The sequence below is a fragment of the Periophthalmus magnuspinnatus genome, chromosome 19 (assembly GCF_009829125.3).
Source record: "Periophthalmus magnuspinnatus isolate fPerMag1 chromosome 19, fPerMag1.2.pri, whole genome shotgun sequence".
Classification (NCBI taxonomy): domain Eukaryota; kingdom Metazoa; phylum Chordata; class Actinopteri; order Gobiiformes; family Gobiidae; genus Periophthalmus; species Periophthalmus magnuspinnatus.
In genome coordinates, this window is record NC_047144.1 from 8,860,281 (window position 1) to 8,879,737 (window position 19,457).

General features: G+C 39.1%; 1 protein-coding gene across 1 annotated transcript in view; it reads right to left on the minus strand.

Annotated features, from left to right (window-relative positions):
• The window catches only part of atrnl1b (attractin-like 1b), a 66,905-nt gene that overhangs the window by 30,187 nt on the left and 17,261 nt on the right, over positions 1–19,457 (minus strand). Inside the window, exons 16-21 of the mRNA XM_033984203.2 lie at positions 18,818–19,031; positions 18,421–18,612; positions 14,934–15,167; positions 13,677–13,814; positions 9,603–9,696; positions 1,628–1,680 (exon numbers count right to left, since the gene is read on the minus strand). Coding sequence (XP_033840094.1) covers positions 1,628–1,680; positions 9,603–9,696; positions 13,677–13,814; positions 14,934–15,167; positions 18,421–18,612; positions 18,818–19,031 — 925 coding nt within the window. The remainder of the gene's footprint in view (positions 1–1,627; positions 1,681–9,602; positions 9,697–13,676; positions 13,815–14,933; positions 15,168–18,420; positions 18,613–18,817; positions 19,032–19,457) is intronic.

Below are 19,457 nucleotides of genomic sequence, written 5' to 3' on the forward strand. Positions count from 1 at the left end.
TAGGCATACACTACTTAAATCAGCAGGCACGGTAAATAAAGTGCACTCTATGTTCATTCATGTTCACTGGCCTTTGAATGTAATGAGCCGCATGTTCATAATGACGTAAAACATATCACTACGCGAAAGGTCTGTGAGCTGTGCAGAGGTTAAAACTAGCCCCCAGCTTTAAACTGCTCTCACAACACCCATTTATGTCACCCAGAGTGGTATTTTAGTAAAGCGGACAAAAACCTGGCTATTGTTGTCAGTCGCAGAATGTCAAAATGGAGACAACAAATTACCAAGTAGCGTAGCAGCGTGAAGGACACCGCGGTGGCTTCAAGTAAATAAACAGGCAAAGCACAAGCACCAATATGTACTCGCTGCACTCCAGGAACGCGAAAACAACTAACATCTATCCAACTTTTCTAGATGAATAAACGAGTGGGTGGGTGATTCTGAGAGCGCATGACAAGTGTAGACTCTTTTTTTGCTCCTCCTTGATTAGCTCACTCGCTAGCTACTTCTGATGCACTTGACATTTTACCACGACAAGTCATTCTGTCGCCGAACAAGCGAGAGCCCCTGGTTTTTTGCCAAAGTGTTAAAATGCTCCATCTGCCTGTAGCGGAAGTGGAAAAGAGAGGGAAAGAGAGAGAGGAAAAGAGAACGATGGGAGAGGGGGAGAGACAGAGAGAGGGACAGAGAGAGATGGAGACAGACAGAGATAGAGAGAGAGAGACAAAGAGAAGTAGACACAGAGAGAGAAAGAGAGCTAGTAAGAGGCAGAGAGAGAGAGAGAGAGAAAGAGAGCTAGTAAGAGGCAGAGAGAGAGAGACAGAGAGAAGTAGACAAAGAGAGAGAGAAATAGCGCTAGTAAGAGGCAGAGAGAGAGAGAGAGAGTTAATAAGAGAGACAGAGATGGTAAGAGAGAGAGCAATAGTAAGAAAGACAGAGAGAGAGAGAGGAGGAGAGATTGTGATAGAGAGAGAATAAAAGAGAACAAGAGTGCAAGAGAGAGAAAGAGAGAAGCAGAGACAGACAGAAAGAAAACGAAAGGCTGGAAGGGAGAAACAGAGAGAAACAGAGTAGTCCCCGGGTAAAAAGAGAGACAGACAGAGAGAATGAAAAGAGAAAAGAGTAATTGAGATAATTATTGAAAGAGTGATTGAGAGGGCAAGAAAGAGAGAGCAAGAAAGAGAGAGAGAGTGAGAGAAAGACAAAGACAGAGAGAGTTAATAAGAGAGAGCGAAAGAGACAGAGAGATGGTAAGAGAGAGAGCAATAGTAAGAGAGAGAGAGAGAGAGAGAGAGAGAAAGAGTGGGAGAGATTGTGATAGAGAGAGAATGAAAGAGACCAAGACAGTGCGAGAGAGATAAAGAGAGAGAAACAGAGAGAGAGAAAGAAAATGAAAGCCTGGAAGAGACAAACAGAGTAAAAAGAGAGACAGACAGAGAGAATGAAAAGAGAAAGAAATAGTAATTGAGAATTATTGAGAGAGTGATTGAGTAGGGCAAGAAAGAGAGAGCAAAAAAAAAAAAAGTTGATAGAATAGCCAAGAATAATCAAGACCGGGGGAGTGGGTTGGAGCGTGCGTTATGAGTTTCCCAAGTCTGAAGAAGTCATCCAGTTTGGAGTTACTCACAGTAGCAGGTCCCTCTGAGTGGATTGCCAAGGTAACGGTTTTCTGAGTCGCATCTGCAGTGGAAAAAACACAAGAAGAGAGAGGATGGGACGAGTGCTAACAGATTGAGAGAAAAAGGAAAAAAAATCTCTCCTTATCAGAAGTAGAAGGAAGGTGCTAAGTGCCAGCACATTAACTCCTGCTGTTGGCACCTCATCAGCCTCCACTTCTCACAAAAAGAATAATCTGATAGTTTGGAAAAGTTAATTAGTTTTTTTTCTATTTTTTCTATAAACTTCCTTCTATCAAAGCTGCACAGTGACATACATCAGAACTTTATGTACCTGATCAGGCAGAGTGGGAAAAGTATTGTGCTAATCCTCAAATACTCGAAGGAAACAACTTATGTAAATTCATCGATGATTATATGCGATCTCCAAGTCTAAACTGGCATCTGAAATAGCAAATTAAGCAAAAGTACATCATGTTGACTCAGGTAAACAATCATAAGGATTTTAAAGTGTAGACCCAAAACACTGGCATCCAGAGCAACACAATCCTTAGTTCACCTCATCCACTAACTCAAGGCTTTAGGCTTCAGACATGTTTATTTCAAAGTATAACTGACAAGTAATTTGTGTTTTTTTTTTTAAAAAAAGACAAAAATATATAGATGATCCTATGCTTGTTTTTGTTTCTTTCTCCATGAACTGACACACAGCTGCAAAAAAGTGTTATTCCATTTTGGATAAAAGGCTTTGACTGAGGCTTCACTGAGATTTACCAGACATTACTGTGAATAAGTCAAAGTCTAGACCACCTTCAATCACTGGACAATTTACACTTAGAATGGTCAATTACACACTTACATTTTATTTCGCAGTATGGTGGCAAAATGTCTAAGGGTGATTTATTGAGATTTTAAAATTATAACTGAACGCAAAGTTTCTTCTTTTGTCCAATGTGAAGCATTTTAAACAAATAACAGCCCGATCGCCTCAGGACCACTTCATACTAAAGTGTTTTTTTTTGTTTTTTTTTTATAAGCACCTTAAAAGGGTTCATTCTCATCCAGTTTATTATGGTCAGCTTTTACAGTTCACTTAGCCCCTTTACAGACAAAGCTAAAGTGAAGATATCACATTTAGTCTGAGATTATTAAACCATTTCAGGGTAAAAACATGAAGTCCTCTAAGGGCTCATTTTGAAGCCTGGACGTTTGTACCAAACCGCACACCACACATCATCAGAGCAACAAGTAATACTGTGGAATCAGCCAAAAGTGTCTCTGCTTTTATCACACAAGTGCTTAGAACAAAATCTGTTGACATCAACTGAGTGCGGCCAGTTTTAAAGGCAGCTAAGTATCAGGGGAGAAGTTTCTTCAAAGTGCATACAACTAGAGTGGTTTCACCTATTCTCTGACTCAACCATTTCAACACGTTTATATATATATATATATATATATATATATATATATATATATATATATATATATATATATTTTATAATTATAGCGTGGTGTATTTAGGGGCATCATGTTTTTGTCTGAGTGTGTTTGGGTACTGCACACTTATCATAAATCATATCGTATTTTAATTCCCGTCTTATTGTAATCTTTTTCACAGGTCACATTTGTATGTGCTTTGTTGTCATTGGGTTAAGACCTAATGACAACAAAAGGATAAGACCTTAACACATATATTTATGTCAGAGCTGAGGGAACATGGAGTGAGGGACAGAAGGGGACTAGACCGCCTGAATGCCATGAGGAGGTGGTGAGTGACTGCTGCTGATGTAGAATGACACAGCTCCTAAAAATACAAGCTTGTTTTGAGTTTGAAATTTCTAAAAAGCTAATGTTATCACCAGTGGAGGTTTATGTCAGATGTGCGTGGAGCACACAGTGTATGTGTGATAAACTGAGTCTGCAGTCACAGGGTCACACGTGTGAGCCAGTTCAGACAGATCATAGCCATTTTTAAACCTGACATTTTCAAATCCCTGTGTATCTACAGCCATAAGCTCTTATACGCAGATTTATCAGATGTAGTTTTTTGGCTTAGAGAAAAAAAAAAAAAAATTCACATTTTATGCAACACATTTTGTCCTATCATAGTTTGCATGATCTTTGACAAAACCTTTTTTGGTGCAGACCTCTGCCTTTATGTATGCTTGGGACTGACATGAGTACAGTAGTGTCTAGTGATTGCTTGTAGTGGGAAGGGCACAGTTCCTAGTTGCTGCAACCTTCTGTCTCCTTCTGTTTCAAGTATTATAACATCTGTTACAGCCATTAATCTCAAAATGAGCCAGTATGTTTGGTTGATTTGGTGCAATCCTTTGATTGATGTCAATGTTTTATAAAAGCACATTTCATAAACAATCAAATTAGCACATCATCATTTTTATTTTTGTTTCATACAATATGCCAACTTAAGACAGAGGGTGATACCACTTTCAACAACTCATTCCATTGCTACTTTCCTTCCCTGCCCCTTGCCATGAATATTATATTTTATCAAATTTTTAAGATAAATATATTGCTGCAAAATGGCTATTTAAAGTTAAACAAACAAAAGGGAGAAGGAGCAAGTTGAGAAGAAAAACAGGTGCTGTAATTCTTAAAGTGAGTCAACAAGAGCAGGGCAGAGTGCTCTTTTCTACAGAGTACAGAGGACAAGTGCAGCCAGGAGCTTTCAACCTCACAACAGCACCACTCACCACTGGGCGCTTTTCTGCTGCCTGACATTTACAGATGGCCACAGAAGAAAAAACACACCCACATACAAGCGCACGCACACACAAATCACATGCATACACACACATACACCCATACACACAAGCCCACATTTCATCATGGGGTGTATAAAGGCACTCTCCTCTGTATCTTAATTTCATCTTAACCTGGATGCATGCATGCTCGCATTTGAACTGCAGCCAAGCCCAGCACATTGTATCTTAATTTGATCTGCAGTCGGCTGCTTGAATCTCTGTCTCTGTTTGTGTGCATTTAACACATCACACAAATGGATTCTGGATAAAAAAATAAAAAATATAGCCTTGTTACCTCTGGCACACGCCTGGATAATATATGCATCTAACTGACTGCTATAATAAGAACTATTTCTCCCCTTTGACTCGCTGATGTACTTTCAAAAATAATTTCATTTCTGCGCAGATGCACTCCTCTTCATTACTGCTGCTATTATTCTGTAGTGCTAATGGCGCCGGCAGCTGTGTACATGTGTGTAGTGCAGTGCTGATAGACTGGTACAGTATGTGAGTTGGTCTTTGTTTAAAAAGGTGACTATGCCATTGCTACATTTGGGGAGCGCTGATTACATGTAATGGGATACCTGAAATGACATTATAATAGACAACAGCAAGCGCTCTGCTCTGAAATAATTAGGTTATACAAACATGTTTTGATATGACAATGTGTCTGCTGTTTTGGGCGCTTACATCACTTCACATAGAGGGAAGCTAATTGAATTAAATTAACAACATGGTCTCTATTAGAGGTCGATAACAGTAATAAACTAATACAAGTTAAATGGAAGTCTGTGTCTTGTTGTTTGTGATGGCAAAATGACCATTTGGCCACATATGTCCGCAGTCCATGCCTCTGCTTCTGTAGGTTATAGAGAAACTAATTTGCATCAGCCGTTATCCACCTGTTATCCGACTATTGCGTTGAATTGTACAAAACACAACTCCATCTGGCAGAGGAAATTAAAGCGCCCGTTTATCATCATCACAGAGTAATTCAGTTTACTCCAGGAGCCGGAAAGGAAAAGGGACTTGGTTCATGTCTCTTCCCGACACTGGCTTTTGTTTTGCCTTCACACCATTTTCCTTTTCATTTGTTCTTAAAGTAGTCAAGTGTTATTAGTCTCCTTGGAATTTCACCACCAGTGGTTTTATAAATGAGCTGTCAAGTTCAGTGTGAAGATTTTGTTTTGATTTGTTTAGGAAAACTATGGTGTGGCTTTGTAAAGGTTTTCATTTTATCATTTATCTTCCACTTATTCTCATTAAGGGTTGACGACAACTGTGGGGGGAGGCACGCTACCTGCTTATATCCATACAGATGTTGATGCTTTGCCAGGAATGCTCCACCATATGGCATTAAACTCCATAGAGAAAAGCAAGTGACAACACCTGACCAAGTTACAGGGCAGATGTGTGGAGAGGCAAGCCCACTCACAGTAAGAAAGCATGTTTTTGAAGGTATTTTTGAATAAAAACACCTATAGAGTATGGATCGACTGTTATGGATTTGTTTTTTTTTTCATGGCTGATGCACATAGCTGGTATTTTTGAGTGAATATGTAAATGTAGGGGCGAATTTGATTATTTTCCCCAAATTGTGTAACTACAACTACAAACTTATCCACAACCTTTTTTACCACGGACCTATAAAAGAGCTGTGTAGTCATGTTTTGTGCAGTTACCTCATCGCCCTAAAGTGTTCAAATAATGCATTATGTGTATTCTTTAGGCAGCTGGTTGGCTAAAACAAAATGTTGGCCTGTGCTAGAGATTGATGGCCGACAGCCGAAGCTCTAAAAAGTGCAAATATCAGTCCAATATATCAGCCAAACGACTGAATCTCCACCAGCAAAATTGTATAGTGCACCAACTCTAAAGCCTTTAAATTGGATATATATAGTTCAATTAAGCTTCATCCTTTTGGCAGAAGCAATAGAATTTAAATGTAAATCTAGCTGAATCATCATCAATAATGTGATTTGAGACAAAGGAGGAGACAGATCATGGCTGGGTGTGGGTGTTCTTCCTGCATGGGTCCTGTTTGCCAGTGACCCCTCCATAACTCTTGCTGCATTAGAGGTATTAAAACCAGCCGGCTGCATTGTGCTTACCAGTGGGAAAGCAGAGCACTAAGTGGAGATGGGCCTCCTACACTGAGGGGATCCTCCATAGTCAGCACAAACCAAGTAGGGGGTGGGGTTTGGGCCTGACAGTTGTGTTTATGCCGCCAATCATTAAGGCATTAAAATCTCCACATGAGGATAAACAGGCTGTCAGTGATATCCAAGTGTCGCTTTATAAATCTGTCAAAGCACAATTTCAACCCACCTTTTCATATGCAAATGATGCACTGTATTGATTATATTAGTGGACTTAAATTTAACTACGTCAATAAATGTCAATGGCTGGTCAGTTATTTTCATGGCCTTTCAGCTAAGTTCATATATAATACCCATATACAACTTTTGTTCTGATTCAAAGAGAATACATTTTGGCATCAATTATGCAGAAATAAAAATCAAATGGAAGTCAAGCTGAACAATATATATAAAAACATGTAAAAAATATGTATACAATTATGTGATTAAAGCACTATCAATAGATTAAGAAAGCAGACTGTAATAATGCCAAGGTTCTCTATCTGACACATTTAAATTATTTAATGAATTCTGACAAAATTAGTACAATTTGAATAAAGTCCATTTTAATTTATTTTATTTTTATATTATTATTTTTATGTTTCCATTTTAATTAAACTGAACTAAGATCTTTTTCTTATTAAGTACAAGTTCATGTAATATGATAACAAATCTACCATTTAACCCACAAAGCCTATATTCATCTTTCTGGTCAGAATAAAATAAGACATAAGTATATGTGTTTGACTTGTCACACTGGGTCTGCCTCAACATGCCCCCCAGCGTTTGAGAAGGACTAGATCCACAGAGATTACTTCACTGCGGTGACAGTGAGCTCACACTTTTGATTGACACATCATTCTGAGCTAAAGGAAGAATGTGGACAGGATGCAAGTTTGCCCTGGGTATAGCTGGTTTTAGAAGGCACCAGAAAAACATTCTATAGACCTGTAGAGTTTAACTTGCATTCTAAGAAAAGATATGTGAGATTTTGTGTTTTGGCATACAGATATTGTTATAATTGATTAGGTTTGCATAGAGCAGGGCACGTGGAATGTTCTGCCAAACTGGTGAAGGTTATATTGTAATTCATTACTTTTATGTTCACTGCAGCTGTATGCGCAAACACTGACACAGGCCAACTTTATGCTCTTAGTAAGCTTGCGGAAGAAGTACTAGTTACTCAGTATTTCTACTATACTGGCTCAATTTGACATGAGCACATTACAAGTTGACACTAGACGTTTACATACACTTTATAAAAAGACACATATGTTTTGTTTTTTTTTATCTCACTGACTGACATGAAATCAGACTAAACGTTTTCTGTTTTACGTCAGTTAGGATTACCAAAATTATTTCTATTTGCTAAATGGCAGAATAATGAGAGAAGGATTTTTTGGGGGACAAATTTTACTTTCTTCAAAGTCAGAAGTTTACATACAGTAAGATTACTAGGCATTTAAATAATTTGGCGATGTCATGTGTTTGGAAGATTCTGATATATTTATTGACAAGACTTGAGTTAATTAGAGACACACATGAGGATATATTTCAAGGAACACCTGAAATACACTGCTTCTTCGTGTAACATCATGGGAAAGTCAAAAGAAATCAGCCAAGAATATCAGGAAAAAAATTGTGGACTTGTACAAGTCTGGTTCCTCCTTGGGAGCAATTTCCAGATGCCTGAAGGTGCCACATTCATCTGTTCAAACAATTATACATAAGTATAAACACCAATAAAATATCCAGCCATCAACCCGCTCAAGAAGAAGACGGGTTCTGTGTTCCTGAGATGAACGTGCTTTGGTCCAAAATGTGCAAATCAACCCAAGAACAAAAGCAAAAGACCTTGTGAAGATGCTGCCTGAAGCTGCTAAGAGTGTGTCATTATCCACAGTGAAACGAGTACAGTACCGACATGGGTTGAAAGGCCACTCTGCAGGAAGAAGCCATTTCTCCAAAAGAAACATTAAAAACCAGATTACAGTTTGCAAATGCACACAGGAACAAAGACCTTCATTTTTGGAAACATGTTATGTGGTCTGACAAAACTAAAACTGAACTGTTTGGCCATAATGAGCATCGTTACATTTGGAGGAAAAAGGGGGAAGCTTGCAAGCCTGAAAACACCATCCCAACTGTGAAATATTGGTGTAGCAGCATCATGTTGTGGGGTTGTTTTGCAAGTTGTGCACTTCACAAAATAGATGGTATTATGTGGAATGAACATTATGTGGAAATAATGAAGCTACATCTCAAGACACAGACGGGTCTTCCAAATAGAGAATAACCTGAAGCATACTGCCAAACTGGCTACAAACTGGCTTAAGGATAACAAAGTCAATGTTTTGGAGTGGCCATAACAAAGCCCTCATCTCAATCCTATTGAAAATGTATGGGCAGACCTGAAAAGGCACATGCAAGAAAGGTAACCAACAAACTTGGCTCAGTTACACCAGTTCTGTTGGAAGGAAAGGGGCAAAATTCCTGCCAAATACTGTGAGAACCTTGTGGAAGGATATCTAAAATGTCTGACCCAAGTCATACAGTTTAAATGCAATGGCATCAAATACTAATCAAATCTATGTAAACTTCTGACTTTGAAGAAAGTCAAAAGACATCCTCTCTTTATTCTGGAATTTGGCAAATAGAAATAATTTTGGTAATCCTAATTGATCTAAAACAGGAAAAGTTTAGTCTGATTTCATGTCAGACAGTATAAAAAGACACTGCTGTTTTTCCTCATAGTGTATGTAAATTTCTGATTTCAACTGTATATACTCTGAAAATAACCCATATAGTTATATAGTAATGTAGTCACCTAAACATTGGGTTTTAGAATGATGGGAAAGGGAACATGGTCATAGCAATATAAGATGAAATATTATATGCAACAAAGACTTTTTCCCATTTAAAATATATATCAATGAAAACGATGAATAAGCGACAGAAAAAAAGCATACCATATTGAGTATAATCAACTCGTGGCAGTCAGTGCTGTTTTCCTAGCTTTTGAACAGAGCAAATATGTGTGTGTTTTTTGTGTGTTTTGTGCATGTGTGTGTTGCAATACTCACAGCTGGCACTGGTCTCCTTTGATCCCCTTGGTGGTACAGAAGCACTTGCCAGTTAACACCTGGCACACATTTGCATGGCCATTGCACTTGCACGCTGCGACAGAAAGACAAATGGAAAAGGAGGTTTTGAATAAAAGGATACAGATTAGAAGAACAGAAGAAGAAGAGTCTTCATTCATTTGGCTTTGATTTTGGCATTTGATTCATGTACATTGAAAATCCAGAACTGCTGCTGCAGCCTCCAAGACCATATTCAAGTAGGACACAAAATAAACTGTTTTGCTAATAAACTGTGTACGTGGAATTGTAATAGCATTGCCTACTGTTTTTAGACATTTATTTAGCAATTTTAGTGCAAACTAAGTAATTTGGAGCTTTCTGGTCAAAAACTGAGTGCATACTGCCCCCTGTGGACACTGCAATTTCACGTTCTACAGGACATTACACCATGCTGTCCTGCCCTAATTAAAGTCAGGTGTGTCTGATTTCAAACATCTGGCTGCAGGAGTGGAGTTTGAAGTGTGGATACCGGTTAAACCAGGGGTCGGCAACCTTTAACACCCAAAGAGCCATTTGAACCTACGGAAAAATACACTGGGAGCCACAAATACTTTTTGATATCTAAAATGAAGATAATTGTGTGTGTGTGTGTGTGTGTGTGGGGGGGGGGGGGGGGGGTGGACAGCTGCGTCCTGCAGAAGTTCTCTGATTACTCTGCCATCATTGGCCTCATCAAGGACAGAGGACTAACACAGGACTTTGTGGACTGGTGTCAGCAGAACCACCTCATCCTCAATGCAGGGAAGCCCAAGGAGATGGTGGTGGATTTCCGCAGACACCACTCTACTGCCCCCTCAGTGAACATCCAGGGAAGGGACACTGAGAGAGTGTGTTCATCTGAACAACAAACTGGACTGGACTCACAACACAGATGCACTGTACAGGAAGGGCCAGAGCAGGCTCTATCTCCTGAGGAGACGCAGGTCTTTTGGAGTGAGAGGGCCACTCCTGAAGACCTTCTATGACTCTGTGGTGGCATCAGCCATCCTGTAGGGTGTGGTCTGCTGGAACAGCAGCATCACAGAGAGGGAGAGGAAGAAGCTGGACAAGGTCATCAAGAAGTCCAGCTCTGTCCTGGGCTGTCCTCTGGACTGCAGGAGGTGGGGGACAGGAGGGTCCTGGCTAAGGTCATTTCTATGCTGGGCCATGAGTCTCACCCCCTGCAGGACGCTCTGTCTGTCCTGGAGAGCAGCTTCAGTGACAGACTGATTCACCCTCGCTGTGTGAAGGAGGTTTCGCAGGTCTTTCCTTCCTGCTGCTGTCAGACTGTACAATGAACACTGTTAACACTGAACATGTGTCATTCAACTATACCCATGTGCAATACTGAATACCATGTAAATATATGCTGCACTGTTACTCTTTTGTACATAATAAGGAACAGTGTGTTACATTAGAGTCTATTTTTTGGTTTATTTTTAAGTTTATTTTTAAACTATTTTAAGCTATTATCTCTTATCTTGTTTTATTGCATGTTACCATTTTCCTGCTGTTCTTGAACTGTGCAGTGCAATACTGGAATTTCCCTACTGTGGGACTAATAAAGGCATATCTTATCTTATGACATCCATGAAGTGCTACAGATACCTCCTGAACCTCTGTGCACAGCATCTGCACAGGGCTGTACCAAGTCACCTTCGTTACGCAGGACTATAAGGTGTTTGTTTTGTTTTGGCGAGTATACCAGCTTCTGCAAGTGTGGCACTTATTTTGAGCGAAGAAAATAAAATATTATTTTATTTTAATATTTCAAGATCACAATAATCTTCCAATTTAAACTGCAATTTAAAAAAGAACTAACACAAATAAAATACACTTCAATTAAATACTTAAAATTTATTTTCCCAAGCCACACAGTTGGATGAAAGAAATGCAGCTCTGGGTTGCTGACCCCTGAGTGAGACCAATCACACTGTTCCTTATACCTCCAGATTCTGCCCCTCCTTCCTCCTTACTTTCCCCTTCAGTCCCTCAGGCACTGCCCAGTTTACCAGTTCTATCGGAAATGTGGTTGTGGGCAGTTTAGGTTTAGTCCCACTTTAAAGACTTCACTTCTAAATATTTCGGGTTAAGATTTCTTCAGTGCACAATGAGAGCCATTTACAATAGCTCGCAGTCATAATGTTATGCTAAGGTTGTCAAACACCTCCAACACCGCTCTGAACATAGTGATGAAATTGATATTGATCTTTGCAGGACGGTAAACAAGTGTATTTCCCAAAAGACCGCTTCAACTTAAAACTATCTGATACATGAAAGAACAAAATATGCCACTATAGATAGAAAACTACGATACCCAGAAGGCATGTTTGCTGAATTTAAACAGTACTGCAACGGCTGTGAACCAGGAGTGAATTAGCTACGGGAAAGCTGGGGCACCCTTTTAGGCAGCAGAACAAAAAGTGACCCATTCCTTTCAGTTCAGCGAGTTTTAAATACTGAAGAGGTGTGTTACAATGGGGTCAGTGGGCACAGTTTCCCTCAAGTGCTAGACCTCTCCCTTGAGCACATTATCCAAGATATTTTTATGAATATTTCAGGCGACACTGGCTTTTAGCTGAGATTCCTGCTACTCTCTGACCTGCACATATTAAATGACTTTTAAGGGCTTGTACCTATTTCTTCCATGCATTTGAGCTTCTTCTTTTCTTGCCCCACTGCAGACAGATTGTATAAGCAGTTGTTGAGGTCAAAATAAGTGATCGGTGTACTGGATCTAATTATACAGCGTTTTCTTGTCTGAGAATGAAGAAGTGTGTGGTTGGCATGCTACTTGTTCTCACTCTGGAGTCTGAAAGTCATGAAAACTGCGTATAAACTGAGAAGTAAGTGAGGAATAACTCTGAACCACTGCAAACTATTTAAAATGAACCAATGAACCAATGTACCAGTTTTTATGACAGTAAAAGTCAGGTACAGTATCTTTAATATTGTTCAGTGCCTAATTTAAAACAACGCCAAACCAAATTAACAATAGCCTGCTCTAACAGAGAGATAATAGTGGTAAATCATTACCTGCAGCTAAAATAAATTTACACTCATGGGAGCTCACCTGTGTCGTTTCAGTTTACACTTTAGACTGTCTATTAGGCTACCTGAGCTGCTCCTACGTAAGACTGTGTGTGTGTGTATGTGTGTGTGGGGGTGTGTGTGTGTGTCCACTGTGAGCTGTTCATACAGTAACATGTAAGTACTTAGGAATGCTACTCATGTCTCCGAAGACGAGAGCCCCCATGGGTTAATCCGCTCTTGACAAGAAACCCTCTGACCGATCTCAAATTAATTCAATAAAGAGACACACTGAGACCTTTATCAGATGAACATGCAAACCTGTAATATTTGATTCAATTACTCACTGTGGACCAACCTTATCCAGTATATGCATTAAATTCTACTCACATACTAGATTTTCCTTCTACAAAAACAGAATGATGTATGAATAATGGCTTGCCGTCACTCAAGTAAATTTATTCAGAAGGCGGGCAGTAGGTGGGAGACACATAATAAATCAGCTTCACGTGTAATTCAATACCATTTAAATCATTATATACTTGCATTATAGCATCTATAGAAATAATTATAGCCATTACAACAGTAAAATTGTATTATTTTTTTTTTCAACAAAGCTTAGAGCCATTTTCTAACAAAACTATTTGACCTTCAGCATCACTTTGTAACAAATACTTCTTAGAAAAGTTAAGAACATGATATTTTACTTTTGTCTTTAACAACAAAATGTAAATTTACTTGCAAACTCCTGTTCTGCTTTTACTTTTTATTACACTAACATATGGAGCAATAGTGTCATCTTTCAAACATGTCACTCACAATCACATAATTCAAACTCATACACAATAGTGCCATCTGTTGGTGTTGGTGGTATAACGCTACACATTTCATCATAAAACACTAAATGGCTTGCTGCAGCAGAATTATGACAATGTGTGACGTTGCGCAATGACAGTACAAAGTAAAGGCTTGAGTCTGTTAAGGATGATAACAAAATAAATTCACCTTGGCACTTGCCGCCGTTGGTGGGGTCTCCATGGAAACCAGGCATGCAGGTCTGGCAGTGGGGACCCGTGGTGAGGTTCCGGCACTGTTCACACACGCTCCCGTTCACACAGGTGCTGTGGCCGTTACACTGGCATGCTGAGGAGATGAAAAAAGGCTGATATCAACAGGTGTATGCAGACTCTTATGCTTTATAAAATATATATATATATATATATATATATATATATATATATATATATATATATATATATATATATATATATATATATATATATATATATATATATATATATATATATATATATATATATATATAATTCACAAACCAACCTATGTGTTTTATGTCAAATCTGCATAATACCTACAATACTAAAAAGATCAATGACAATGTGTTTGGCCTATTTTTCCTTTTAGATATTTCTTATTGAAACACCATAGCACCTAATCAATACAGGAACACAGGGTCCTGACTCCGTGACAAAATCACATCCTAGAATCTGAAAACAACCCACACAAAACAATACGGTTTTACACAATACAACAATAACCCACTGAGCCCTCTTCACATTCTCACTTTACAGCTCGAGTGGGCGTGTTATCAGCTTACATGACGCCGCCGCACTAAGCATTAAATGGCATAGTAGCATACGATTGCAGCAAATCTATGGGGACGTATTAGTTGCATAGGGCGGCTGTAACACAACTCCACTATAAGGAAATCTTTGTGGAGTATAGAGGGCCAATAGGTAATATGGGTTTGCATTGATGTTCACTGGTGGGGTCGAACCATTTTGTCTACACTTACACAGAAATATCTTAGAAACACAGAAATAGATTTGCCATTTATGTTTTAATTGTAGAATTTTGTTCAATGTTCACATTTTAAAGACATCCAGAAGCATAAACATTTGAGAGAAGACTAAAACATGAACTGCAATACTAGCTTACTGGTTAGAGCAGTGACCCCCCAATTCGAAGGTCAAAGGAATGATTCCTTCTCAGACCAAGTTCTGTTGCTGTGTCCTTAGGCAAGACACTTCACCCACCTTGCCTATTATTAACACAAGATATGTATTTCATAATGTGTTTGTAGAGGTCTAAACTTAATCAGGGTCAGCAGCATTTATTACTGAGACAAGAAACAGGAAATTAGGAAATTATATTACATAAATAACTGCAGTCTTTGTGATTTGGAAATTGTCACCATTCAAACGGCAATTTCAAATGCAATATATATTTTGTAGCTTTACTCACCGGGGCAGTGGATGAAAGCCCACTCGAAGCCCTTGTCTTTGGGGCAGATGCCAGGCTCCAGGATCATGTCAGTGGTCTGTCCCTGCTGGCCCTGCTTGGACGGTCTCTTCATGGGACCCCTGTAGGAGCCCTCCATACAAAGACCTTTCCCCGTGCTGCTAGGGTCCCCACACCAGCCACACTCTGGCTGCTCCAAGCACTGGGAGCAAGTGCGGAAGCCAGAGCAGTTTTGGGCTGTAATGAGAATAAAATATATCATTAACATTATGGTGAGAGCCATTTTTTTGTTTGTGGTGTAAACTGCACAAATCTTGAATCATTACTGCTCAATAGATTACGAAACCTATAGTACGTGACCACGTTCATTAAATCTCAGCTTCAGCTTAAAGAGGCAATTATGTTTCCTGGTTGTTGTAGTTTGTAATGAGTTTCTTTCCTCCTCTGCTGAAGGGTAACAAATACCAGTACTTACCCTACTGTTACTGTTGCAAGTCAAAGATGAGTATTTTTAATGCATACTTTACATAATGTTTTACACATTTGGTAGTAGTATAGTAATTTTGAGTTGAGTAAATGTTTTGCCATGCAACGATACTTTTAGTTGACGATACGGTGTCAGTATATGATTATTTTTAGTGCATGAGCTAGATTTTTCTTTGAGTTACTAGATTATTACAAATGCATGACAGAATCAACTTGATTAACACAGAACATGGAAAGACATATGTGTAAAAAAGACACATAAAAGTACACAGTTACATTTTTTTTTATATACAGAGATTAGATTATCAGGATAAAGTGAGACATGCAAAGTGCAACTCAATGGACTAAGCCTATTTTGTCAGTTTGGGGGACAACTTGCGGGCCAGTAAAGTGCTTGACAAGTTTGAGCATGGCCACTTTGCTGCCAGACAGACACTCGGAGGGTGAAAATGCCACTACTATTTTACTGAAAAAACATTGGGTGCTTTTACCTCGGTTTTATGTCAAACAAATCTCTGGCTATTCCACTAATGGATTTGAAACCATGACAACGCCGCTGCAATCACCAAGAAAGTAAGACCACTTAAGTTTGTTTTGACAATAAGACGCAAGTGGCACATTTCACAAGAAAAGGCTCCACTGTTTTAACCCTTTTTGTTTCTGTGAGACAGCTAAACAGCAAAATTATTACCATTTTCACACATTTGGTAGCTGTAAATATTCAGATTTTTTTAGCTATTACCTGAAGTAATTATACATTGGGCTAGGATAATAAAAAAATGTCTTCGTAGAGTTTTTCCTTAAGCAAAGTACACAGAACTGACTTATTTATGGGTGCTTTCAAATGCATTTCAATTATAAATGAACCTCTTCTTCAAGCTGACATGGTATGACTTTATGACTCCAGGGTCAGATGTAGAGGATTAGATGATACAATGAAAGCACACATGTTTTGCCGCTCTGGTCTCCTGTGGTTACTCTATAAAAGCTGCTTGACTGATTTAACATTGTTCTGTCTAGACTCCGCTGAGGCCACACAACTATTGATTAAAATGACAGTTTTCCACATGAAGATTTACAGCATGTACTACATATCTGATATCAAATGGGAACAACATCAACTATCATGCATTCTGTTGAGGCATTTACTGGGAGTCTAAGCACTGGCATTCAAAGTTTCCAAGACAAAAAACAGAAAACCATTTATGGATCCAATGTGAAGTATGGTTCTTTGAAACCCATGAATATTCTATTTATTTTCGGAGTTTTTAAGGGCAGAAAGAGATATCCCCTCTTAAACCTACAAAAAAGGTTTGCATCTACAATAAGAGGGGGTTACACTTTATTTGACCCTACACTTGATAAACAGTTAAGTACTGTTCACTGTCTAACAACCAGTGTTAAAGTTATAGTGCAGTCTTACATTGGCTCTGAACAAACTGTTCTGACCATTTTTTACTAGCATTTAATAAGAAGACAAGCCACAATCTTGCTAGACTATCATTTCTAAATGTACAATTGATGAGGCCATGTGAGAACTAAAACATAAAAAATAAAAATTCATATAATGTAACTTTAAAATGATTCCACAAGATGATGGAATATGTAATTGACCTTGGGCTATTGAAATTCAGTCTAAATCAAACATAACTTCAGTGGATTCAAAGGACTATGATGAAACAGACAGACACACAGCATGTTTGACCAAGAGTTGGCGTGATCTAGGAATGCACTCCAAAGTGAAGGCAAATTATTACCTGCCTACCAGCATATTTTAAGTACTTAAACAGTACTGTAATAATCTACCAATGAAATTACATATATTAGGAAGCTTGGCTTTGTTAGTGTCGCCATGGGTGGTGTTCCTAGACTGCGGTGTGACTATGATTCTCAGAGCATTACTGCAATGTACTTAGCCTAAGGCAATAGTAAGAGGGTGGAGAGAAGTGATGTTGGTGAAATCATTCAAGCCAAAAGTGGAGGCTGAAATTCTGAAGGTGACTGAGGAGGAAAAGAGTCAAACTGAATAAATGTGAAGACTGGGGAAATATAAAGTGGTGATAGGATTTATAGGATAACCTTGTCTGTCCTCTGTTGCCAAAGGGGACAAATTTCTCAAGACAAATGTCCTCCGAGCACTGAAACGTCTGAGAAACCCAACGCCGGGCGACACAAATGAATTTGAGAGAGTTCCCATCGGGCCCTGAAACTGTTACTCACTGAAAGGATGTGAGATGTCTTTAGGTTCTGACTCAACTATGGCAATAATTCATGTATCACATAATTCAATGTCTAGTAAATGAGTTAAGAGACATGGGATCAGCTTACCCCAGCACAATGCAAACTGTTTTGACACCACTGAATGTAAAATCTATTTCAGAAGTGACTTTTCTAGACAGATAGTACCTGCAATAAAGAGAAATCAGAAGTTCCATTTTTGTTCTTGTTTTTAAAAAGTGTCATGTTCCATACTAAGACCACTGTGTAAGAGGCTTTTTTGAACGTACTATGTAATGTGTGTTTGGATTCACTAAGCATGCTTTCCTCACTTTCTCTTAAGTCAGCATAATTGGATTTTGGAAAAGCTAAAAGGGAAAAACACATTTACAGCTTATATACTGGTTTTCCCAAAACACTATCTTCTCATTTACAGAAAGTACAGGAGTACTGTTCCTTGATCTTTTGCTCAAAGCAGGTAATGGTAAAGAATCCATTTGTGTCTGGGTCAACGGGGAAATCAACAACTGAAGTGTATATGTGAGGCTAATTGGCCATTACGAACCCAAAACAGCTTCCAAAGCAAATCGCTGAAAACTAATACCCTTTTCCCTTGGACACAAAAACCTTCACTTAAAAGCTTTTTTCACTCCTTAAACCCTATCTCTTAGTGATGAATTATCGAGCGATTTACGGAGGCCAATCTGGGCAGAGCTTAATGCTGATCACCTAAATGCCAGACTTCAAAGCAGCCCCTTTTAGAGCAGCTTCTGTCAAAGACACTCACCCACACAGTCTCCAGTCTGCCACTCCAGACACTGGCCGTACGGGAAGGAGATGACGTAGGCCGTAGAGTCCACACAGCGCTGCGTACTGCTGCACCACATGCACTCCATGGCCTGGTTGGTGCAGTTGGCACAGCTGGTGTGGAGCGAGCAGGGCTTTTTACATGAAGGACGGGAGCTCTGATTGGGGTTACCTGGGAACAAAGAAATAGTTCTTCACAGACAAAAGGCAAATCAAAATGTCTTGGCTCACTTGTGTTATACAAGCCATTTTTAATGGGCAGAGGAACCTTTTGTGTGTGTGTGTATGTCCTTTTCAATAAACTGCATGAATAATTGACACTGTAATAGTAAACACAGTGCCATATACTTTACTATCCATTACCCTGTGTGACATACCTGCTGCCTTTTCGCAGATCAGCCCGTGTGCAGTGGCGGTGCATGGATTCGCCCTTAGTCCTGATACCTGGGGCTCTTCTAAATAGGCACAGAATCCAGAGTCACTTGGTTCCCCAGGCAACCAGCGCAGACTAGTGTTGGTGAAGGGAGACATGTCCTCCCAGCCCCAATATGACACATTGATTTTCCTCAGGCCAACCCACGGAGACAGTCGCTGCGGGAACATAAATAAACATGTTTGAACAAATATAGTAAATAACGTGTCCCTTCTGCCACATTTTGTTGTTGTAGAGTGCCTCCTCCATTGGCACTTTAGATCCAAGAATGCCATTAAAAGTTCACTGGAAATAATTTCACAGATATGATTAATTTTTCCCCCTCCGGCATTCAGCTTTTAATGTAATGGAAGAAATACGGAAATGGTATGTCAAGGTTCACTTTAGAACAAACCGCACAGACACAACAAATAAAAATGTCAAACAAAAAGCATGACAAAACAAAAATTACTTGTTTATATATAAATATGGGGGTACTAAAATGCAACACTTGGTCATCTAATAAGGTAATGAGGGAAGTTATGTTATGGTTGCTATGGTCTTCTTTCCACTATAACAAAAGCAAAAATCGCAGAGAAGGTTTG